Source organism: Fulmarus glacialis, unplaced genomic scaffold, assembly GCF_000690835.1.
Source record: "Fulmarus glacialis isolate BGI_N327 unplaced genomic scaffold, ASM69083v1 scaffold23927, whole genome shotgun sequence".
NCBI classification, from domain to species: Eukaryota; Metazoa; Chordata; class Aves; order Procellariiformes; family Procellariidae; genus Fulmarus; species Fulmarus glacialis.
The window spans coordinates 107-24,713 of record NW_009225480.1 but is presented as its reverse complement, the minus strand read 5'-3'; the positions used below and the strand labels follow the sequence as shown (position 1 = coordinate 24,713).

The window sequence follows — 24,607 nt, the reverse complement described above, 5'->3', positions numbered from 1 at the left end:
CCCAAAGGTGCGCCATATTTTTACAGGTCCTGTGTTGCACGATATTACTTTACTAGTGGCTTTCACCAGTAACTGGTTGGGTTCTTGCACATGTATTAACCATATGAAAGGCAAACAATGCATGTTAAGTGATTCAGCATAAAAGGAAGACTTTAATTAGAATTTGCAGTTGTATTCAACAACTTACTTGAGACATTGTGTAGAATTCTACCATAGCAGCAGTGAGAGGTTCTGCATATGTGCGAAGTGATGGGATCAGCCTTAGCATTGCACGATTGAATGTTCCATATATCTGAGTAAGCGAAGCTGGTCCAGGATAGTCCACATAAACCACAGGAACATGGCGTAAAAATCTGAAAGATTAGCATATTACATAGCCCTCGTGGTCAAATTACAGTCTGTACTATTTCCATTATCTTTTGCCAAAATTAAGTAACTCAAAATTAAATAATTCAAAATTATCAGCAGTAATTGCAGTTGGTTTGATTGCTCCTTAGTGACTCGGACCAAAAAGTATTCTGAACTATCTACAGCATTTTAGACAGGTTACTCAAGAAGCGTAACAATGAGTCCACTGGTTGGCTGTCAGGATAAGAACCAACTAGCAGTTAGTTCAAAAGCAAGGAACACAACTTCAGCACAGCTTGTGTTAAACAAGTATATTAAGAACAGATTACATAGTCAATGCTTCAGTTTTGACCCCTATTCTGTATCTGTATCTAGAGTTTACTAGATACATTACCTATGTGAGAGAGGTTTTCTTCCAGGATCAGTAGGTGGATTACATGCACCAACAAACTGAATTCTCTCCAGTTTCACCCATGTCTGGTCTGATGTACGATAGAATCCTCCATGTTCCACCATCTGGGAAAAAAAAAAAAAGTAAAATAAAACAACGTTCCACTGCTATTTCCCTGAAAATAACTATTACGATATAGTTGATTACAAAGAAAACCAAACCTGTCTAATGAAGGATATGACTCTCTGGGTGCCATATTTGTCCATATCTGGCAAGTTGATTTCATCACAGAACAGGACCAGCCACTTTCCTAACTGCACAGGAGCCAGCACTACTCCATTAGGTGTACGCCTGTACTCGCAATAGTGATCAAAAGTTTTCAAGAGCAGTTCTGGAGTGGTAGCACTAGAAAAGTTGAGTCCAACCACCTTAAAAAGAGAATAGTGGGAAGAAATAGTTAAAATACACTAAGGCTTGAAAGAGAGCATATCAAGAGTCCTGAAAACAGGTATGTTTGGCTTTCCACAGTGGAGTACATATACCGTCTATATTTCAGGTTACTGCATGTATTCTGACTCTACGCTGTTTGCTTCCCACTGCAGGTTCTCCATTTACCATGCAGCAATGCCTCCTGCCCAACCTTGCCCATCACGGCTTCATATAACTGTTACTCCACCTGAATACACTGAAGGATGAGAGCTATTCTTAAACATTACCACAGGTTTTTAAATACTAAATGGTGGAATGCTCCTGCATTATTGAAGTGGCAAAGGAAGAAAGTAGCTTTTAGGTTAAGGATCTTGAGACGTAAATTTAGATTCTGCTCAACATAATTTTTATTTTTTGCTACGTACACGACTGACTGAGGCGGAGGTATCACTGAATTCTGGCTAGCAAATAATTTCCATGCTAAATCAAGACTGCTTTATTTTTTAAAGGAGATTAGAGACTCGGTACTGCTCTAATTCACACATGCACATGCGCGTGCACACACACACACTTTTGCGTACCTCCATGTCAGGCAGAGCTCTGAGAGCACTGAAGAGGGTCATGGTCTTTCCAGAACCTGGTGGGCCACACAGTACTAAAGGTTTGTGTTCTGCCAGCCAAGTATACAGCAATGCTTCATGGCGAACGGTATCTAGGGTTGGTACTACTACATCAGGAGCTGCAACTTTGTGTGTCTCAACTTCAATTTGAGGAACCTTGGATTGCCATGGCACCCATTCACCTGTAATGGACACCTAGGAGCACAAAAGCATGATCAGACAATTTAGAACAGGAATATGCTCGCCTTAGTTAAAAGAGACTGTATTTTTTTTTTTAAACCATAGAACAGTTTGTAGCATCAGATTTGATGTGTTTATTTAAACAGGCAGCTTGTTCACTGAACTGTGAAACTTTAAAATTTAAGATAGTCTAGAGTTTTATTTTCCAGTTTCATCTCCAAAATCTAAAGCAAGCTTCTTAGAACACCAAAGAGCAACACTTCTAGCACAAGAAAGGTTTACCTCATAGTCAATTATAGGTATGTTGGGTGCAGTTGGCAGTGGCACAGTGGTGATTCTCCTAATGTATTCTCCCAGCTCTGCTCTCATTTTCAAACGACTGTCTCCAGAAAGAGACCAGAGTATGGCATAGACCAGGTACCTCTGCAAGAAGCGGCAAAAGCAGCTATTGGTTTTAGAGTAATGGAACAAAACTTAATGAACAATAAATCAAATCTAGCTGCTATACTGACACAACAAACACAGCAGTCACTTAGCAGCATATTGTATTTACCTGGATGTAACGCTCTAGTTGATCTATCTGCATTGGAAAGTCTGGATGATTGGCATTGTACTGGGCTACGTTGCGGCAAGCTTGATGCAACATGGAGAACAGAGAACCAAGACAGCGCAAGCGGGTGAGATCCATAATATGCTCCAACTTGAAAGCATGTTCAAGTGCTTTAGTTACCAAGCCGTTAGATGTGAAATATGGCTGGATTATTGTTGCAGCATCTCTCTGAATCTGTTGGGGGAGACATACACTGCTCAAAGCACTTGCTTCTCATTTGATTACCAGGCAGCAGCAAATAATTTTATTTAAGGTTTGAAATGCTTTATACTTTAATATTCTTTAAAAAACCAAAAAAATGTGAAGAGGAAGTCAGCTTTTCTATGATAGGCTGTCATACTACTTGTGATACAAGCGTTCTTACTATATTATCCCATAATGTGATCTAAGTTATACCTGCAACATTGGGGATGCTGCTTCTTCTCCTTCATCTTCTTTGCCCTTTCGCCTTCGCTGAGCTTCTTCCTCACCTTCATCCAGAGGAATGCTTCTTAGTCTGGCCAGGAAGTTATTGAATATCATGTCTGTACTGAGAACATCCTCACTGAACCAGACCATGCCACACCTTGACACAGTAGCCAAAGTGGCATATTTCAGATCCTGTACCTCAAACATGATACGCACCTAAAAAGTAGAAATTTAAAACAAGAGTTTGAAGTAAAAACAAAAACCAAACAAACACAAAACAAACCAAAAAACTCCCCCCCAAAAAACAGAGACCTTTTAAAATAAGTTAATTTGTATTTAGCCTCTGAATAATCAACAGCAGCATTAAACTATCCTAAGGTAATTTCATCATCATTATTGACTGTTACCCTAGACTTTTATATAATCCACAAAGTTTGTCTAACAGTGTCAGAGTAAGTATAATGTGAAATGTTTGTTTCCACATAAGCTCCTAACTCCAGGAAACCACTACCTCAAATCAGTATTACTCTGCTTGTGATGAGAATGAGGGACAGCACTAGTACAGATTAAGGTAAAAGCAACAAGTTTATAGGACAGCACATAAACACCATGTAAAAAAAGAAACATTACATTTGGTGGAAGGCTGAGACGTTCTCCATTTGGCAGAGTCAGTAGTTTGTTGTCATCCAAAACAGAGTTCAAGTTCTCAACCCATTCAGGGTCTACATCACCATCAAAGATAATCCACTGACGTTTTTGTAGTTCACCTCTCACATTGTCTATGATTCTGTATTAAAGGAAATATTTATTGCAGTAGAGAACAAAGACTCAGTAAGGCCAGATTACCCATGGCACAAATGTACTGGCCATTTTTCGTTTGTGCTATTAAAGACTCACTTTCTTAGGACATGTGTAAACAAGCCATCTGTCCATTCTCTGGTGTTTGGATCCAAAGTACCATAGAGGTGATCTTTGCTGATCGCTTTTGGATCTATAATATGAGCAACACCTTCCACACCCTCCAGCCGTTCGAGGGCTTTCAGAAGTACTCTCCAAGCCATGCTCTTTCCACTTCCAGAGGGACCGACCATCATCAATCCATGATTTATCTGTGTAATCTGATACAGCTGAAGAACCTGTGACAGAAGAAATGACAGACCAATTAAGTCTTAACTTCAGTAGTCAATCTAAGCTTTTATGTATCGCTCGCTTAAGACAAGAAAAAGGAAAAAGCTTTCCACCTTTCATAATAAAAAAGGAAGTTTAGTCTTATACATAAACTTCAGTTCCACATTTTCAGTTTTGTATTTTACCTTTTCAACCCACATGCCACCAACTTCTTCTCCATCACCATAGGTAAGGTACATTTCCTGACACACTTTCTTAAGCTCCTCTCGCAAGGCTGTCATCTCCCCACGATGATACTGTACTCCAGGGAATACATCAGAAAGGAGACTGAACAGCAATGGAATGTCTTCTGCAACCAGTTTTGGTACCATAGTTTCACATACACTTTGAATCAGGATCTGCAGAGAGAGTCATGTTTTGGTTAAGATTTTTTATTAAGTTCGCTTTACCAAATGTGTTTGACAAGAAATACTTCACTAAATAGATGAAGCACCAGACCAGGGTGGTCTTGGTAAAAATAACCACTGATGCTGTTTCAACTTGAAACTACACAATGAATTCCTATTGATTTCAGTTTATACAACTGTAGTTTCTTATGCCTCTTCACTATGCTTTTGGTATTAACTGCTGAGGAACTGAGCAGCAATAAGAACAAGTCTTCCACTATGATACAGGGACTCCTAAGACATGTTTAACTTGGTGCTTCTAAGCTATCAAATTACCACCTTTTGTAACTAATATTACTTTGCTTGCATGGCTTAACACTAAATGGTAAACGCTGCAGGGTTATTTGCTTTGTTTAGTGTGCATCTTGTACTTTATCACAGAAGTAAAGAGTTCACACACACATTACCTCTTGTTCTGGTAAGTTCTCAGCGATTTCTCCCTCATCAACAACTTCACCACGCTCTTCTTTCTCCCGCTTTATCTTCTGAATCCTCTCCCTCTTCACATTACCTGCACTAACCAGCACACTCTTCAGTGCTCTCAAGCCAAAATCATAGTGACTTTGGGAGGACAGCTGTTCATCACAAAGCCTAAGAAACAAAAGAGACAAAATACAATTTGATTCTCAACACAACACTCAGCAAGTGTCATTGTTTACTTAAAATGATTTCTTGAAATGATGGCTGCACAACGTGCTTGGTGAGTTGCAAAGAATATTATAGCTTCGAACAATAAGCTCTATTTTTACTGACTGGAGCCAAACTTGTTACTCACTTGAAGAATGGTACTATCTTATTGGCAAGCACTTCAGCTGTACGGAAACCTTGGGAGTACAACATGACCTGGGCAATCAACTGACGGTCTGGTTTTGTCATTGCCAAGCTACGGAACAACTTCTTCAAATTGTCAGGCAGATTTGATCTGCCTGCATAGCCAGGATTCATCGTGATGAAGATAGCCATGTCAGGGCTCACTTTGACTTGTTTGTTCAGCAGCTCACAAGTAATAGGTGTTGCAGCTGAAAAGAGAGTGCATTTAGTTACACTTGAGTCAGTGATCAATCACCCTGAGAACACAAGTCATACTTAATTTTATTTTAGTTTCCTACAGACAGCAGCTCCTCTAGTACTGCAACTCAAATACTCAAATACAAATTTCTACCAGCTGAAAGTTACTTCAAGTTTTTAAGTTTTGATAGAAAGTGGCTTCATCCTTGGATTGTTTGAGAGAAATGTAACTGAGCAACAGAACAGCATGAAAGACATTAGAGATGCTGTACAACACTATTAGGAATGAACAATTACGTACTCTTGTCATAGTTGGGGTTGGAATGCTCTCGCAAGGCTTCTTGGATGCACTGAACTTGCTGTGAAACAGCAGACAGCATACGCTCCTCCAGTCTGTTGAACTCATCAAAGCAGCCCCATGCACCCACTTGGCAAAGTCCCACAAAGATGCGTCCCATTGCCTGCACAGAGAGGGGAAAATTCACTGAAGTTGTATCATCATTCTTGCCTACGCATAGGCAAAGGGAGCAGAGAAGAGCACTTTACACAGTGCATCCAAGGCAGGAAGGAGCTGTATTTATATGTAGGTTACCATCTTTGTAGTACTGTAAGAGTTATAAAAGGGTTCTAACTGAGTTTCAGATGTTCACTGCTTCGTAGAATCACAGAAGATGACCATAGCTTCCTATTACTACATACTGTACTGCAGCGTATTCATAAAACAGTCAAGATAAGTCCACTGCATAATGTTTTGTTTGCTGATACCATTAATACCAGGCACAGTTCTAGTCCTTTATCGCAAGTAGGATACTAGAATTACAAAACATTTCAGAAGAGCAAATTGAATGGCCAGAGTGTGATAAGGCTTCCACCTAAAGAACAAACTTTAAGGTAGGATTCTGCAAAAAGCAACATGAGGAAATACGATGGAGGTCTAAAAGCCACTGGTTTAGGATGAATAGGAATCAACTGTTCACTGTTTTTTCCACTACAAGAACTAAGGAATCATTAAAAGAGACAAAAGAAGGTACTCCTTCATAAAGTGCATAGTAATGCAGTGGAACTCTTTGGTAGAGAATGCTATAGAAGCAAGAGTGCAATGTGGATTTAAGGGGAGAAATGAATACCTGGAGAAAGGTTCACTGGAGCATGAATAGAGTAACCCATTTCAGCTTGGGACCTCCTGATCCTCACAACTGTCAGAAGTAGGAAGGGGACTGGGGGCCAGGAAGGAGTATCGCACACTATCTGTGATCTTGCTACTCCCTAGGTATTTTCTTACAGTCACCACTACAGGCCAAAAGCTGACTAAATGGACCCTCGGTCTGATCAAAATACAGCTGTACAGAAAAAAAAAAAAAAACAGATGGGCAACCTGGCAGAAGTATCGTGATTCCCTGCCCATGTTTTATATTGTTTTTTATATATACACCTGACCGAGGTTTTTATTTTGTGATGTTTACTGTGTTACAGTTTACAGAGCCATTTCATCTGGTTTTCAATTTGAAGATGTCATTAATTTTGAAATATCTGGGTAAATTGTCTTAGTTTTGAAGAATCTTTCACATGCTGAGGCAAACTCCAGTTATGTTGCAAAGGGTAATTTGGTAATACTACCACGATTCTGGCAGTCTCACACTCTCATCTGTTCTCTCTTAAGCCAGTACTATCAATGCAAACTAACCATTTTAAGTTATTTTCCTAAAGCCAGTCTTAAGCCCCCACCCCATGCTTCCTCTTCCTCTTCCTCCATTTGGTGCTATAGAACTACCCATTCTAAGAAAACAGAACCCCTCCCCCAGCAATGTTCTGCCCCACTGTTGCTTTAGGCATCTTTTGTACAGAGCATGATCCACAGATACCAGCTCAGTTAAGACTTACAGATAATCATCTTGAAAACAAACCCTGCTAGCTATTTCAGAGTTCTGAAGAGATTCATATTGCTTGTTAGCAAAGACTACATTTTTTTAATCACACAGCTTACCTGGAAGTCAAATGTTTCATCACAGTTGAAGACCAACACAAAACGGCCAAGCTGATGTCCAAGAGCCTTAACAGATTCCGTTTTACCAGTACCAGCAGGACCTATTTTTGAAGTGGTACAGACATGTTTTAGTGTTTATCATCTGAAGTACCACTGCCTACTCATGTAATCTGCCTGCATGCTGATTCTGATGGTCCCTGACAAGAGGATTCAGTGAAACCTAAAACTGTTACAACTTCCCCCAAAAGATTGTTTTGTTCTTCAAGATCTTAGTTGTAAGTGTTCTGCACGTTTACATTAAAACTATATATTAGATCGGGTAAGAGTTTATATACTTGTCTCGAGTTTTTATTGTACTTCAGTACAAACTTACCAAACGGTGATCCTCCAAGTCTTGCCTCCAGGGCTTGTGTCATTGTCAGGTAACAGCGGTCAGTAAGAGGAGTCTGTACCAGCTTATCCTGAACACCAAGGTACTCAAAACCGTAGTTGAATTTGGCATTTGCCATCTGAATGGAGAGCTGCTGCAACACATCTGTCTGCTTTGGGTCAAAGTAGAACCGCATTTGGCTGAGCCACTCAAAGGATTTGGAGTTGTCGATCTTGTTTTTGATCAGTGATCTTGTAACATCTCTCTGGTGCACCAACTCGGTGATCTGGAGAATGAAGTAACTCTTTAGACCACAGCAATACAAGCCATTGCTAATAAAGCCAGGAATCCTACAGCTTTTCAGATTCACATAGTAAACTGCAATCATCACTTAGAAATCACAACGTACGAACAGTACCTGCCTTAAAATCCATTGCTACAAAGACAAAACTAACAATTTTGACTGCTCTTGTTAAGGACTTCCTTAGCTTTCAGCAAAGCACTCCGGTCCAATTAGTCTGTTAATCCATTACACTACTGAACTAGATATTTTACTTGCCAGAAACTAAGACGACAGGTACTCCTAAAACAGACCAGGTATTTCCCTCTAGAAATCTACAGAAATAACTCATGATGACTTTAACTCCCCTCCCAATCCTTATCTACAAACAAAAGCATATAATAATTACAATAATAATTAGCTTAATGAGATATTTTACTTTTGAATGAAGAAATCGGTAACTTCCGTATTTGGAAGAGCTAGTTTGAAGATCAATTCAGTGAGCTAATCTATAATATGCTATTATGCATTAAGCTGACTAGAGTGAAAAACTACCACCACCTCAGGACCAGGGCTTGATGCAGTTGCTTAAATTGCATGAAACTTTCCTAGAGAAAAAGTAAGTCTTAGACTAATCAATCTTTTCATTAAACTTTTAAAAATCCTTACCTGCGAACCCAGAAGAGGAAAGGAGGTTATTACTTACCAAGTGCTCCAGTTTCCTTCTGCGAAGAGGTGGCTGCTCCATCAGCACAGAGTCTGCCAGGACATTGAGTGTGACCTCAACATTAGCTAGCACAGAGTGGAGAGGACTGTTGTCTCCAACTCCACCCATACCATTGAGGGCTGACTCGACATTCTCAGACCATGCAATCTGGGCTGACAGGACAACAAGCTGAGCCTGTGTAACAAAAATCCTCATCAGATAGTTTTCCTCACTGAAGTAACCAAGCTGCAGTATGCTTAAGTATTCCATATTGATACCTGGTATTTGTCAATCCAAGAGATGTAGACTGCTGGATCAATTGAAGTTGCTTTTCCAAAGATTTCTACTTCAGTAACAGATTCTGCAAGCAATTTAGCAAGGGTCACTCTCATTTCTTTCTCAACAAGAGTGAGCCACTCATTGATCTTGGGATGTTCTGTGATGGAGACAGGTGTTTTGAACAGCACCTGCAAGAATTAGGTTTAAGTCAGCCCATGTTCACTTATTTTCAGAATTTTATTTAAAAAGAAACACTGCAGCTGTACCTCCTCTCCTTCACGTGAGGATATCCCAAGAACCACAGAATTATCTTCATTGAGAATAATGCTAGAAACGCCAGCAAACATCTTCTTGAAGTGTTTCTGCAGCTTAGCAACATTTTTGCTGTTTCCAATGATTTCAAGCAAGTCTTCATCACCAACAAAATAGAACCTAACAATTACATAAAATTAGATCTATATCAGAACTGCAACTATCACTTTTCATTTATTTATGCTTCATAGATGGCCACTATATGGGAGTAATTGACACTCATTTCCCCAACACTGCAAGAGTGCATGAACCGTAACTTTGCTAGAAATCACACTTTGGTTCTAAGATTAAGTCTCTGTTCATGTGGTCTGTACCATACAAGCGTATACATGCTCCATACTGTGGATCATTTTCTTTACCTATCCATCCCTGAAATACCCACAGTAGCAGTTGGGGTTGAATTAAGTCTATTGGGCAGGGAGAACTCAGTACCTCCCTCACCCTTACTCTCTCATGCTAAGTGACAAACTAGATGAGGCCTACAGACGAGTCAGAACCAATAACTTAAATACTGGATTGCGACAGTTTAGACACTGTCCTTCAGTCAAATGCCAGAATTAAGCAGTTCAAAATAGAACCTGTAAGTTTACAGAAATCAGCTGCAATGGTTCCTTAAGCAATATCTGAATCCTACAACCACCCACAAATGAGCAAGTAAGGGAGGTTTTAATTCCACCTCCCAAGAAGTAGTTATAACTGAATTCTGTATTTAGACAACACAGAGTTAAATGGTTGTAACATCTTATATATATGCAATACATAAAAATTGGCAGAGGCTTTACAGAGCAGTACACCAATTCCTGCACAGAAACATCAAATTACTTCAAGAGCCAACTAAAGTCAACTTCTTACCGAGGGAAGGAGGACCTCTCCCTTTCCAAGTATTCTCCCAGTGCCTTCTGTATCTTCCCAAGCAAGTCTGCCAGTCTCTCTAATGACCTCTGCACACCTTGAATGTTAAGAACATCCATCACAAGTGGAGATTTGGACACCTTTTTCATGAGTGCCAAAAATTCAGTGCTGATGCTGCAAGTAAAGTAACACTGTACATTAGTGCAAACTCGGTAACCACAGGCCTGCAGAACACCAAAGTTATTTGTCTCTAAACGACCACTGCCTCTCTAATTGCTGTGGCTGCCCTAGGGAACACAAGGCAAAATTCCCCAAATAGCTCATCATCTACCTCAAGTCCACAACCACAAAATCTAACTTCTTTGCAATGTTCAATCTATCGATTCCACTGCTGAAGGTCTATTTTTCTTAATTTCCTGAAGAGATGCATAAATCTTATTCTTTGATCTGACTGGAAGTGTGTGGAATTAATAAGGATGACCAGAGCAACTTAAGGCAGAGGAAGAAAACGACGTTTGAAAGGTGAGACTAAAGGCTGCAGCAACAGAAATCAGCCTGCTTGTTGCAGCTACAGTGCCAGAAAAATCCTTGAGCTAGCTGACTGGAACTAGCAAGAAAAAGCACCTGAATCCCAATCATCTTCCAAAAATTGTACATACAGCCTGTTTATTATAAATCTTTTTCTGTCATAGTTGTCTACATGCACCTCTTGCAACCATATTTGTTTGCTTGATGAACTTACGTCTACAGCAGGGCTGTAAGCAGCTGGACCAGGTAAGAATACAGTTAGTATTTCAACTTAAGAGAGTGCTACACTGAAGTCATGAAGTTGCAGGCCTGTCCACATGGTGCCCCAAGGGAGGCAAGAAAAGAACAAAGCAATTAAAAAGTTACCTCTGGAACCGCTGGGTCTCCACAGGCAGCAAGTGCTTGATGTCTGCACTACCAGTGAAGATACCCTCCAGGTAGACCCATCGCCTTTGGACATCTATCCAGACATCAAAGAGTGCCATGATACGGTTCAGCTTATCTTCCCAGCTAAGGGCATCTTCCTCAAACACCTAAATGTTAAATGCTGCATTAATATTCATTTTAATAGTATCAGGAGTTTGGCTGCTAATAATTATTAGTGGTAACAGTTTTTTGAGAGTTACAAAGTATGCATATGCAATTAATTGTCTGTCAACTTAAATAGTGAATATAGTCCCTGCTGACAAATATATAAACTAAACAAGAGAGTAAGGCAGGATTAAATGAAGATTCTTTAGCTTTGTTCTCCATTTTACCTTGTAGTATGGAGATAGCTTCATAGCGGACACACTGTTTATGTGCTCTTTTACTTTGTTGAAAAGGTCATCCCATCCACGAATCAAACGACATTTGTTCTGGTAATTGACCAAGTCCAGTTCGTAAGTGTTCCACACTTCTCTTATCTGAAGAAAAAAAAAATGTTTAAGATATGACATCAATCATTTCTGCTCCAACATAGTTACAAAGTAGAAATGTATTACAGTAATCAGATTCTACTGTTTTTACCCAAGGATTCTGGGTTTATGCTCAAGCTTTTGTCAAAAACATTGAGAATATGATGCAGTTAGGTAAAACTTAAACAAGGTGGGGTCTTTGCAGTCATTATCAAGGACTGCTTTTCCCAAATAATGCAAGTTTCATCAGAGGAAGCTTACATAGCTTTAAGCTGTTCCCCAAAACCATGTTCTGTGGAGTCTCAGCACTTGTATCAACAGCTTTAGATTGACAAGTTTACTACACAAGTGTCAGCTACCCAACAGCAAGGCTTTGATTAGCTATTACGTGCATACATAGAAGAGCTGATACTAGCCTGTTTCAAGAACTCTTCCAAAGCCATCTCTCCCTGAGCCACCAGCAGTACATCTTTGACGATTGCTTCATTTCTCTGTAAATCGACATCCCAGATCTGACCCAGGGTCAATTCTGAGACAACCCAGTTAACGTGAAGCCTTTTCATCAGCTGTTTCCAGTGACGATCTTTAAGTGCCTCAGATTTCAGTTCAATAACTAACATGTTTATCTACAGAAGACAAGAAAGCAAGTTACATCCTTGAACTTGAATTGTAGAACACATGCATTTTAGAAATGAGCGTAACTTACCTTCATGTAGCCCTTCAGAAGTCTCTGAACATACTCATAGGAGGCATACTGTCGCAAGCGGGCAGGGAATCAGACCATCTAAGTTTTGTCGAAGCTGCCAATAACATAAAGGCAATGAAATCATTCTCTGCAAGTGCTGTGCACGTAGTTGTACGAGTTTACAGTTGTCTATGTATTTTTACAGAAACCTCTCTCTAATGAGATATTATCTACAGTACAGCTCTTTCTGTGTTATATGGATTTGCCTAAGATACAGTTACTTTGTAGCTGGGAATGTAATTTTATTGGTCTGATTAAGATTTATGAAATAGTATTGTCACAGGCTATTTATGGCTCTGTACCTCCTGAGCACTGAACTAAAACTGATGCTGTTCATCCAACCATATAATGGAGTTTCCCTATTGAGTTCCAACAGCCTATTTAAAAACAGCACAGTTTCTTCTTTGTAGATGCAGTTAGTCAAATCTCAATTGCAAAACTACTGGAATTGTGTAAGTCCCCTGCAAATACTTAAGTTGTGACAAACCCTGTGATTTTTTTTTTTTTTAGCATAGCATGAGAAGAAACACACTCACGAGATACTGAAAAAGGAACCTAATCACTGAAAACAATCTGAAACATGACAATTGAGCATGTCTATCTCAAGAAGTCTAATTCTTAATTTGCATATACTTGCAGTAGTTACATTGTTTATGTATACAGTAGTGAAGTACCTTGCGAGGCTGTACTGAAACCCAGGGTTGTTCTTTCATTTGATCAATCTGTTCCCAGACCTTAGAGAGTTCAGACCAGACTCCTTTGAGATCCTGCAACTCTTCAAGGGCTACCTATAGTAAAGAATGTATCAAACATCAGCAATTATTCCTAATTTCTTCAAAGTCATTAGTGTGGAGGAATTAAACAGAATACTTTTAACATGTCAAAAACCTTCAGATAGCTTGCGAATTCAACAGAATTGCAATAGCAAGTGACCCAGATGAGATTTTTGCATCTCAGGTCACATAATAGCTTCACGAGAATAAGACAGTCGAGGAAGAGATCACAGACAATCTCTTAAGGCTAGAACTGAATGAGTCTGGAGACTGTGTCTTGACACTAGTACATCACAGGTTACAAGTCACTCTCTTAAGGGAGAGAAAGATGGAACTGAAACATTTTTATCTGAAACTGACAAGAAGTTGTGTGAGCAGGTTGTACCTGGACGCGCTCTTCACTGCCACTGAGTAGTCCTGTATCTGTCAGTTCCAGAGCTTCCTTGGCCTTCGCACACTTCTCACGATCATCCTTCAGCCTACCAAATTTTCCTTCGTAAATGGTAAGAGCTTGAAGAGCCTCTTCTGGACGCAGGTTTCCCTAAAGTTTGCATGGGATACGTTAATCCAAAAACCCTACAATCAAGCTGAAGCTAAGTTAAAAGCAAGGACTAAATACTAAATGTTGGTCTGGCTCAATATTCTTCCATTTCCAGTTTGCTGACAATAAGGTTACATACTAATCCAGAGTAAGTATCATCTCACTTTTATATGCAGTTTTTGGCTTCACTAAGTATCACATGGCGGGGGCGGGAAGCAAAAAAGCAGCTTGCTTCTGAATCCTCCTACACGCATGCCTGACACATCCCTTGTTTCAGCCAAAGCTTTGTTAGTAACTGAAGTCATCCTGCTTTTTGCGTCTAACAGAGGCCTACGTTTTAAGGGTAAATTTCCCTCTGCCATCCCCGCTAAAAAAAAAAAAGAAAAAAAAATCAACACATTGGCAAGTTATTATAGAACCCTCAAAAAGACTTTTACCATCATCTAAAATGAAAAACTGCAAAAAAGAAAAGTAAAAATAAACTGCCTACTTCTTATTGAATGCAGAGAATCTACCTCATTTTCTGAATGAGTATTAGTTATCATACTTACTGTGACAGGCTTTGTTTTCTCCCAGTCTGTTAGCAAGTCAGTTGTTCGGCTCTCCACTGCACGATCCTCTTGAACTATCTTCATCTGCAAGTTTGCTACTTGTTGTTGAATGGCAGAATCCTTTCTACGCATGATGTCATTAAAGGCACCCCATTCTCCTTCAATGTTGTCAATGTACAGCCAAGAGGACGGAAACTGGAACCTTTGTTTCTCAAGCAAGCGCTGACCGTTGCGATAAAGCTACAAGAGACAGTGATTTTAAGTTAAAAAGACAAAACTAACTTAAGTTGCAAGGCTAAATACTCAACACGTTTTAACAAGCGCTCACTATAGAGTTCACAGCATTCCTCAGGATATGAAGTTCAAGTCTGTTCTCAACAGAACTTGAGTATCATGAAGCTGCATCTTAAGAGCTAAGCCTGACATTTCCAGAAGTAAGAATCATTAGCAAGACAACATACCTCAACTTGCTTTTCAAACTGCTTGATTTTACGTTTCAGGGACTGCACGTATGTGATGAACGTCACTGCATCTGATGTGCTGGCAGTGTCTACTGAATGCTGCTCCAGTTCTTGACGGGACTGTTTGGGGCACAAATCAGTGTTTTAGAAGCCTAGAACAGTTGATCTGAAAGTGAAAAACTGGAGTTTGGACCTGTCTTACCTTAGAAATTTGCGAATGAAACTCTGTCATATTCTGACCAAGCATTTGGCCAAATTTGCTGAGCACTTCCTTATGCCAGGAGTCATACTTCAAGTTCACCTTTGATTGTACCTACAATTGAATAAAGTTACATACTAGTAAGTTGTTAGCCTTGCTATTTTCTGTTATACACCCATTCTGAAATTTAATGCATTTATCACAAAAAATAATTACAATTTCTTACTTTGCCATAGTCTATGACAACAGGTCCAAATTCCTTTCTGGTTTCTGCATTGTCAAATGTTCCTCTTGCCTTTCTTATCTGAACTAAAAGGGCTTGCCACTTATTCAGGTCTTCTCCAAGACGGTTGTATATGTTTTCAGCCTGCATATCCCACAGACACTGGTACTGCAGCCAAACCTAATCGAGGTATTTCACAAACAATGTTCAGAACTTCTCCAGTATATTCCAAAAGACGTGTGTCGCCCCACCCCCCAGGAAAACGGAGAGAAAAGTCCATATTCGTTTTAGCTGTAGCATTACGTGGTGTCAGCCTCCTACCTTGACATACTGCTCCACTTCAGTCACAATTCCCATGACAGCAGAGTACGACTCCTCCAGAGCTGCAGGGCCATCAGGCATCCTTGTCAATGCATTACGATAGAACTTCTCTTCCTCAGACAGCTCGTAATGCACTCCAACCTAAGAATCACAATTATACATGTGATATACATGAATTTTTAGGGCACTCAGATTCAGTCCTAGAGCAACACACTAAGATATCAAGCACAATTAACTGCAAAATGAAAATAATTACTCAGATACAGCTTCGTTACACTTACCTGATATCTCTGACTTTGAATTCTTGGTAGCGACAAAATTACCATCTTCCAAGAAAACATTTCTTGATAAAGTTTGTATCTACACTCTTCAATTGGTGGATTCAAGTATATCACTTGGTTGGTTATTCTTAGTTCATGTACAATGTTCTGCAGAAACAGTAAACACACGCAAGTTTTACTGGCGGATACTACTACATGTAGACAAGAATTTTGGACTTCAAGTAGCACACACTTCTGAGAAATCAATTTGCACTTAAATGGGAACAGGCAAGTATTCCTCCAAAACCAGATGCAGAAGAAATACTTAACTCCCATATAAGTCTCAGATATAATTCTTGCATTAAGTAATTGACAATGAGGAAAAAACCCAAAAAACCCCATAACAAAACTTACTTTGATCTTGGGTTCTCCACCAGGCTTATGGCTCACTTGAGGAGCGTCTGTATCCATGTCAACTTCTGCTTTGTCATCTGCTTGTCCAAGAAGAACTTGGGTCCAGGCCCTCAGTCCAGCTTGCAAACGAACACCCAGGATTCTTTCAATCTAAAGAAAATAAGCCACATTGGAGGAAAAAGCTGCGTATTCACTGCATAAAGATCCCCACTATCGATGTATTCTGACACCAGGCACACTATGGCACCTCAAAGAACCATTCACTAAGTCATTGAAGGGGTTTAAGAGTTTTGGTAAATTTTCACTGAGTATCAATTCAAAGCTTCTCCTGTCCTCATGGACTTTAATGTAATTAAACAATTTTAGCTGCTTTGAAGTTGGCCTAGTGTCCAATAACCTGAAACTTAACTCAACAGGTAGAACCAAACAATATGAAGGCAATGAGTCTTTGCTACCAGCATAGCAAATTTTCACCACCCTTTATCTACCTCGCTCCCCAGCACCTTCTAGGCAGTCAAGTGTATCAAACTTTTTTCTTCAAAGGGCAAAACTCCCCTTGAATTCATTGATCCTAAAAGTCAACAGCTAAAACCAAACAGGTCTTGCACCTTCTGCATACTGAAAAACACACTGAAATTTTCAGAGAATGGGGAGACAGAATTTTGCCCGGGTGACTATGAAAAGCATAATCAAAAAACACCTTTGCACCTGATTAAAATGTTTCCTCTAAATATATACTACTCCTTGATCTCAAACCTACCTCCATATCCAATTTATTGACCCAGATTGGCAAATTTGAATATGAATGAAGATTTAAGTCATCCACAGCTTTCTGAACCCTGTTCAAGATTTCAGAGAAAGTCTTGTGATCATACATGCATGTTTCCAATGATCTCACTTCCAGGTCTATTTTCTCTTCAATAATGAGTAGATCATCCACCTAAAATGGTTTCGGAAAAATGGGATGTTTAGTTTGACAGGTTAGATAGAGGCAACAATATGCAGTAATGATGAGTCACTTCTCTTTATCTGGATGCAGCAAGTCTACCAATTTTAGTAGTACTAAAACATCCGTTCAGCTGGCCAATTTGTGCCAACTCAATCAGCTACTTAACCAAAGAGCTACAGAACAGGTCATCAGCTAACCAATTCCACTTTTGGTTAACCACACATTACTGAAGTATAAATGTAAAAATTTTGCAGAATTTAAAAGATAAAACAAACCTTTTCCTGGAAACTGAAGACAGTCTCAGCTAAGCGCTGTACATATGGATCAAGTTTGTATGACTCCCACACAAGTGCAATTCCTTCTGCAATCAAAGCCTGCACCTCTTTCTTCAAGCCAGCAACCAGAAGTGAGATAGTATTACGCTCTTCTACTTTCTCACATGTTCGTTCATATGTACGAACACTTTCAATGAGAGAAATAGCAAATGGATAGAGCTGGTTTGCTTGGTGAGCTTTGTTGACAATTGCTAGTGGAACACGGAAACCAAGCCACTTCAGGTTTCGGACTTCTTTTGAAAGTGTAATTATTTCTGGGAGGAAGTTGACTTTCAGTTTTAGGACATTTCCAGTCCGACCTCTAACACGAGTGCTTTCAATGGTGAAAATACGACCAGATACACCAAGATTGCGTTGCTGAACTTTTCTTGCCCAGTCATCAAAGATCTCCTGAGTGTTGAGCTTCATGCGAAAGCTATCTCCATCCTGCTTTAGCTTCTGACCTTCTACATGGTTCTCCCAACCTTTGCCAAGGACATCCTCAACACGCTTCATGTAAGCAGTGAGCTGTCTGTCAATCTGTTTTGCCCAAATTATAGACCCAGACACAGGAGGCAAGTCACGAACATGACTCATTTTACAAGCTTGGCTCTGTGGGTATTGTACTTTAAATTTGTCATGAAGAGACTCAATATCATCTTTTACACGCTGGATCAATTGTGTTTGATATTCACGAATGGCACCACGAATATGAGGTCTGACAAACAAGGCATTAAACCGAGAGAAGATTCTGAACATTTCATTGGCATTCTTTGCTGTACCAAGCTGGTCTCTCAAACGGGCAGTTATTCTTGTTTCAACTCTATCAATTCTTTCATCATATCGTTTCATTGCTGCCTCCCAGGCTTCTGTACCTTCTTTGGAAACATCTAACCCATCTACTTCCTTAACATTCTCATAAGCAAGATTGACTTCTTCAATCGCATTAGCATCTGCAGCATCAAAAAGGACTTCTGCTACTTTCATATCCTGCGGTTCAGGTACCTCTCCTTGATTTTGCTGGGCAACAGCAGTTACCTGCATTAGAATCACAGTTTAGTGAGTTGAAAGCTTCAAAATTCAACTACAAATAGCTAAACACAGTCTGTTCTAACAACCATTCCAAAAAGCCTACAAATTAGTACCAAATCCTGAACAAATTTTCAGTGATGTTTCAGATTTAAGTTCTACTAGGAATGGGGCAACACAGTTGCTTTACAAACTTCCACTACTGTGCAGCATAATCCCATTTTCCACTGTGGTTTAGCCAAGCTCAAGTATTTATACACTTATTAATCTCCTCTATGTTAAGTCTGGACTTGCTGTGTCTATTAACACGAGCATGGTCATGTAGTACGTGAAGTACATCAGAATTAAAGCTAAGCCTATTAGCCAGGGTTCAAAACTAGACTGCCTTTGGAAGCAGACAGTGAAACGGAATGTTACATTAGTTTTGTGTTGGTAACTTTTTAAAGCAACAGTGAACACTCTTGAAGCTGAACACTCTTGAAGAAGCCGTGCAGATCTTCTGTCTGATAACAATGAAGAATATTACCTGAGGTCGCAACACTCTCACAATAACTGCCCTCAGCTGCTCATGCTGACGCCTGAATTTCCTCATTTGATCAAGACGACTTTGGAGTTTCCTATGAGCAGGATTGATACGCCACACCATCTTCAAGTTCTCTTCTCTTTTTCTTTTCACGATATCTCTCAGCAGAACTTGTAGCTTCTCATATTCATCATCCCAGGTTTGGAAAACTTCAAAGCATGCAACCATTACCTGAAGAGAGTTTTAGAACAGGAACTTTAGCTCCCAAATGAAATGCTTCCTGAAAGTCACTAGTCAATACTAAAATACAGCCGCCAGTGCCATAATGCAAAAATACAGCCACCAGTATCACAAAACCATGAACATACCTTTTCAAATTCTTCATAGGCAACATGCATCAGTTTTCTGGTTCCCAACACTTTAAGTAGCTGAGAGCTCAGATCTCTTGAAATAGCCTCCACTAAACGCAATGCCCTTTGGATTGGGTATTTTGTGTTTCTGATTTTTCTCAAATGGGTAAATATTGCAACAAGGGCCTGCCTTATTTTGTCCAGCTCAGTAGCGGACAGCAAGTCATTCAGTGGAAAGTCTTTCATCAGTGGATTATAGTCATTCACGGTTTCCAGAGCCTGTTTTAGACCTAAATGTAATAGAAAGATTTTGAATCTAACTTTTCATTTCATTAATCAAATCTGTATAAGACAATAGCTTTAACTAGACTAAGGTTACTCTAAAGAGCATTGTACCACAACATTCAAGTTCCATAACAGCTTAAGGTCGTAGGACATTTGTGAAAACCCTTATTGAACAGACATTTTACCTGTGTCTGTATCAAAGCTGACAGTCGCATGAAAACGTTTGCCATGTTTTAGGATATCAAGAGTCAGAAGAACTTCTGGACTTTCACGTTTTTCCTGAATGCGATACAGAGCCCGTTCCAAATTTAACCAGAAGCTTATCTCCTGTAATGCAGTGCCTGATGCAGGATCTCGATCTAGTTTGGTCACCTTAAAAGTAATAGAGAAAAAAGAAAAGGGAGACAGAAAAGCATTTAATTTATACGCTTCAACTGTAAAAACCTGCTCTATTACTAAATATAATTGAAATACGTAACATCTACTAGGTTTTAATAATCCAACATCAGACAGTTTTGGCACTCATTCTGTGAAAAGTGTAGGAACTGCAGTGCAACAAGAGCCAAGGTTTAATTCCAGTGGACCTAAAGGTCGGGTTTAGGACCTTCATGTAGTATCTTCAGCATAGCCTAAAAAGGTCACCTGACCACTTCCCTGATCAATGTCTGTATTCTGGTTAATGACAGATGAGTCAGGCAAGAAAACAAATGTTTTATGCTCTGGAGTAAGAAAAGGCACCACTCTTCCATGAGCAATAGGTGTTTACTGTGCCCATGGAGGAAAAAAAGCCAGAGCAGTATTTAAGATGCTATTTCTGAGTGACAGCAGAACAGCAGAGTTCTTTTGAAAAGTAACAGGCAGGAGTACAAGAGATTACAAGACAGGACTGGAGCAACTGTTCTGAAGTGGTTGTGGATGCACCTGGGGATGTAACAGAACAAACCAACAAGACCTGTTTCTCTCAATCTGCTGTAAAGATTTGAAGAATAGTTACAAAATTCACAAGATTATTGCCAGTTACTTGAGTCTATTACAATAGAGATACAATAATCATGCTCTCAACTCCTTCCAGAACAATTTAGACTAGACTTAAATTTAGACAAGGCTTAGTCTAGTCTAAAATTAGACTTAGTCTAATTTAGACTAGCGTCTCTGATGACTAAGAAAACTGGTCTCAGATCTCCAGAGTATCCTACATGGAGCAGTATTTTACCAGTTAAACTGTGAAGAAGATACACAGTACTACATAGAAGTTCTTATCACATAGTCTAGTACTTGGAGTTTTTTTACCTTTTGTATCTCTCTAATCCAGCGGTTGACTCCAGATTGTAGCTGGTTGAGGAATAACGGATCCTCAGCCTTCTCACCAAAATCCGTAACCTTTGGTTTTTCTCCACGTTCATAACACTGCTTGGCAACATTAGTAATGGTTGCATGAATTGGCAGACTAATCTCTGGAATTTCAATATTCTGCTGCAGATGCAAAAGGCCCATTTCAAGTTCTGCAATCTTTTTCTCAACTGAAGGAGCCATCTTATCTCCATCCCTGAAAAAGCACGGATGTTCCCATATAAGAAGCCAAACCAAAAACTATACACAACACATTTAAGCTACCGGAACTACTTCCCCAGAGTCAGCAACAGCACCATACACAACTGTGTGCTTAAACAATTTCACGACTTGCCTTGAACAGACACTGTTATTTTTCTTCATTAAACATCTACTTTAATTCATCAGCAGAGAAGTGCAGTATTTATACCGAATTACCTGTCTGCTTTGCCAGATTCTCTGATATAGGACTTGAAAAAGGGAGCAATAAGAGTGTAATGTTTCATATGGAGAATCTTCACTGAGAGTGAGCACTCTCAGTTGGGAAGACACTGGTTTGTCAGCATCAATCACTGGTGTACGCTTAATGAATGCCAGGCTGCAGAACAGAGAAGAGAGTTACCAACTAAACATTTGAAACTTAAGTGACAGAATAGCTTTAAACTGACTGCAAGTTTAGGTCCACAGAAGTCAAATGTTAACCTGCATCATCATACTTTATAATCTTCCTTCTAAGAGACTTGAACACAAGTCTTCTCTCTATCTTTATACTTCAGTAATCAGCCAAACTTAGCTATCAATAAGGACTCTGCAGTATGGGCACACTAAAGAAGCACACATCTTATGAAGCTTCAGAGTCAAACATGCATTAAGGTAAGTGGCAAACATGTAAGATTCAGACATAACCGAAGATTATTGAACCCAAGTTGTGTATGTTACATTTGCATGTATGCCACACTAGTAAGACTTTGTTTCTTTAACCTCAGAGCTAGAAGTCCTAAGTCTATTCCTTTCAGCCTCATGACACACCCTTGTTTTATCAGAGCCTCCACCTTGAAAAGCTATTGCCCCAACTGAATAAAAACACTGCATGAAGCACTAGGTAAACTGGAGGTAAATTTGTAGGTAAAGTAGGTAAATCTCCTTACGTAGGTTTTGCATTCATAGGGTAGAAATGTCAAGATCTATTTTACTAACTCACCTGTTTGATTTTATTCCATAATGAATGTCAGTGCTGATACTGTAGGAAATGAACTCTTTTTCCTCTTCTCCTTCATCTCCTACATCCTCTGCAAAAAATATGCTATGTAAGAAATACTTCATTTCTAAGGCACCTGCCACTCTCTCTCAACCATCTTCTGCTATTACCAGACTATTTTCTAACCTTTAATTTCCACACCAACTTTATTAACTAAATTAAATTAAATTTAGCTTTGCAATATCCCTCAGATTCAGAGTGGGTTCATTGTTTTTTAACAAAACTCCATTAACTTTTTTAGGTTGCTACAAAAAACGATAAAACATTACAACAAGCAAATTATAACTAGCATTCTGAGAGAGAAAACTTCTGCAATACAGAATGTGCATTTATTTGTATAGATATGCTGCCAGGATAACTACACTTCAGTGAGAACATTAAACAGCTGCTTTTTTTCTTTTAAAGGTTGCTTTGTATTTTCAGACTTTTTCTTTGAAAGCGATTTGGGAATTAAGTCTCTGAACAAAAAACCCTCCTGACGAAACAAAAACCCAAGCCATGGGAAGTACTCAGGCGTTACCACAGCCAGCATATCACAGATGATGTAATTGCTGGGGATGCAGGCACTTGTGCTGCAATGCAGTGATTTCCATGCAGGCGGCTACTCCCTGCTGGAGGACACACTCTGACTGGACACATTACAGCGGACTCTCGTCCTGCTTTGATTTAATTTGGCCCTTCATAGGGGATACAGCCTCAGGGTGTCACATTTGCAATGTCACCAGAAGCCGGGTCACAGAACACCACTGCACTAGACACCACAGGAACCCATATGAAAGCTGTTGGCAGGCTCTGCGGCTAGTGATACCACATAGCAGCTTTCATTACCCAGAAATATGGCTTCTGTTTTATTGTATTTGTAATCAATAATTTACTTCGTACTATCTAATCCATGCACAAATTTCAATAATAATATTGTTTTCAATAGTGTCAGAGAAAACAAGATCTCCTTGTTGCTGGAGGTTCCGAATCTGTTAAGTTTGAAGACGAGCTGTCCATCTCCCCAAATAACGGCTATTAAACCATAAGACATTGATGCAAATGCCTTCCACCCACAGTAAATTAGTATTTAGCTTCTAAAACATGTAATAAGTGTCTAAGTTTGTTTTTAACCATATATATAAAAAACGACATCTATGCGACAAGCCTGGAGCTAACTGATCACTGCTATCTTTCATAACTTCCAACCCAAACTAAGGAAAACCAACCTCATGAGCCAGACATAAAAGAAGCTTAGAAGTCATCTACATATTCTATTAACATCCAGCGGATTTTCTTTAAATGTTGTTAACCACTGTATCATGAATTCAAAAAGCTGTTCTTCCCCCCCCCCCCGCCCCTAGAAATTTCTACTGCTATCCCTACTGAAAAAGAAGTCTCAAACTTTGGAAGGGGAAGGAGGAGGACAATCAGCGGAAACAGGCATAAGATAAACAAAGACAGGGTATTTTAAGCAACATCTTAAGTTCACAGTGACAGACAAGTGGAAGAACCTTGTGTAAGTTTCTCTCGGCGTGCAGAAACTGCAGGGCATATATCCAGTATCTTACACTGCAGCGGTTGACATGTTAAATAATGCAATATGAAGTATGACTATATGAAGATTTGATACACATCTATAGGGACTAAACCAACAGCACACTAGGAGTAGAGACCCAGAATTCTAATATTAAAATTTTGCAAGCTCATACTGGCAGGCATGTAGCCATATATAGACTGTAGGTCTTGTTTAATAGTAAAAGTCTGTGTTTAATGAAGCCTAGTTATATTTTATTACTGTTCATTAGGCTGGATTCTGTGACAAGTGCCTATTAGCAACAAATTTATTGAAAATAAGGAGTCATTTTCAAAATAAATGGACCCAGTAACAGCAAGATGTAAGTGACAACGATGTTTCTCAAGTCACAGTCAACTTAGCTGCAGTATTTAACGCAGCATTTGATGAGGATTCCGAGAACCGTTTACAAGCAAGCATGGCCACCACGCTTTGCTAACTAAACAAAGACACTGCAAGGTCTACATCTTGATTTATGAACTTCGAAGTCTCGCTAATTAGCTATGGAATAGCACTTTTTACAAGCTGATTCAGTTTGAGTTTGGTTTTTTTTTTCCTTCCAGGATTTTTTTTTTTGTTCTGTTTAAGACCGGTTATTCGCCTTGCCAAGAAGCAGGTCATTTCCCCAGCAGAAAGGAGGCCGCAGTAGGAAGTGCCTACAGCCTACTGACGAAGCAGTTTCGGTCCTTCCAAGCAGGCCAGGCTACAGCCGCAGCACACGAGGCACCGCGCCCACATCCAGCCCACAGCCC

The 24,607-nt window shown here is 39.6% G+C and overlaps 1 protein-coding gene across 1 annotated transcript in view; it reads right to left on the bottom strand.

Annotated features, from left to right (window-relative positions):
• The window catches only part of DYNC1H1 (dynein, cytoplasmic 1, heavy chain 1), a 42,645-nt gene extending 20,280 nt beyond the window's left edge, over nt 1-22,365 (bottom strand). Inside the window, 42 exon segments of the mRNA XM_009582500.1 lie at nt 188-353; nt 743-864; nt 961-1,167; nt 1,750-1,983; nt 2,251-2,391; nt 2,522-2,752; nt 2,975-3,202; nt 3,617-3,773; nt 3,884-4,122; nt 4,300-4,512; nt 4,968-5,151; nt 5,336-5,579; nt 5,870-6,029; nt 7,553-7,653; nt 7,926-8,208; nt 8,909-9,103; nt 9,187-9,375; nt 9,454-9,619; nt 10,352-10,525; nt 11,246-11,412; nt 11,638-11,784; nt 12,192-12,401; nt 12,482-12,551; nt 12,553-12,575; nt 13,195-13,308; nt 13,679-13,834; nt 14,386-14,625; nt 14,847-14,966; nt 15,049-15,159; nt 15,272-15,448; nt 15,590-15,730; nt 15,871-16,017; nt 16,264-16,413; nt 17,024-17,203; nt 17,488-18,564; nt 19,082-19,309; nt 19,447-19,718; nt 19,899-20,085; nt 21,004-21,259; nt 21,481-21,531; nt 21,533-21,640; nt 22,244-22,365. Of these exon segments, the coding sequence (XP_009580795.1) occupies nt 188-353; nt 743-864; nt 961-1,167; nt 1,750-1,983; nt 2,251-2,391; nt 2,522-2,752; nt 2,975-3,202; nt 3,617-3,773; nt 3,884-4,122; nt 4,300-4,512; nt 4,968-5,151; nt 5,336-5,579; nt 5,870-6,029; nt 7,553-7,653; nt 7,926-8,208; nt 8,909-9,103; nt 9,187-9,375; nt 9,454-9,619; nt 10,352-10,525; nt 11,246-11,412; nt 11,638-11,784; nt 12,192-12,401; nt 12,482-12,551; nt 12,553-12,575; nt 13,195-13,308; nt 13,679-13,834; nt 14,386-14,625; nt 14,847-14,966; nt 15,049-15,159; nt 15,272-15,448; nt 15,590-15,730; nt 15,871-16,017; nt 16,264-16,413; nt 17,024-17,203; nt 17,488-18,564; nt 19,082-19,309; nt 19,447-19,718; nt 19,899-20,085; nt 21,004-21,259; nt 21,481-21,531; nt 21,533-21,640; nt 22,244-22,365 (8,088 nt within the window).
• Nucleotides 22,366-24,607: the final 2,242 nt, after the last annotated feature.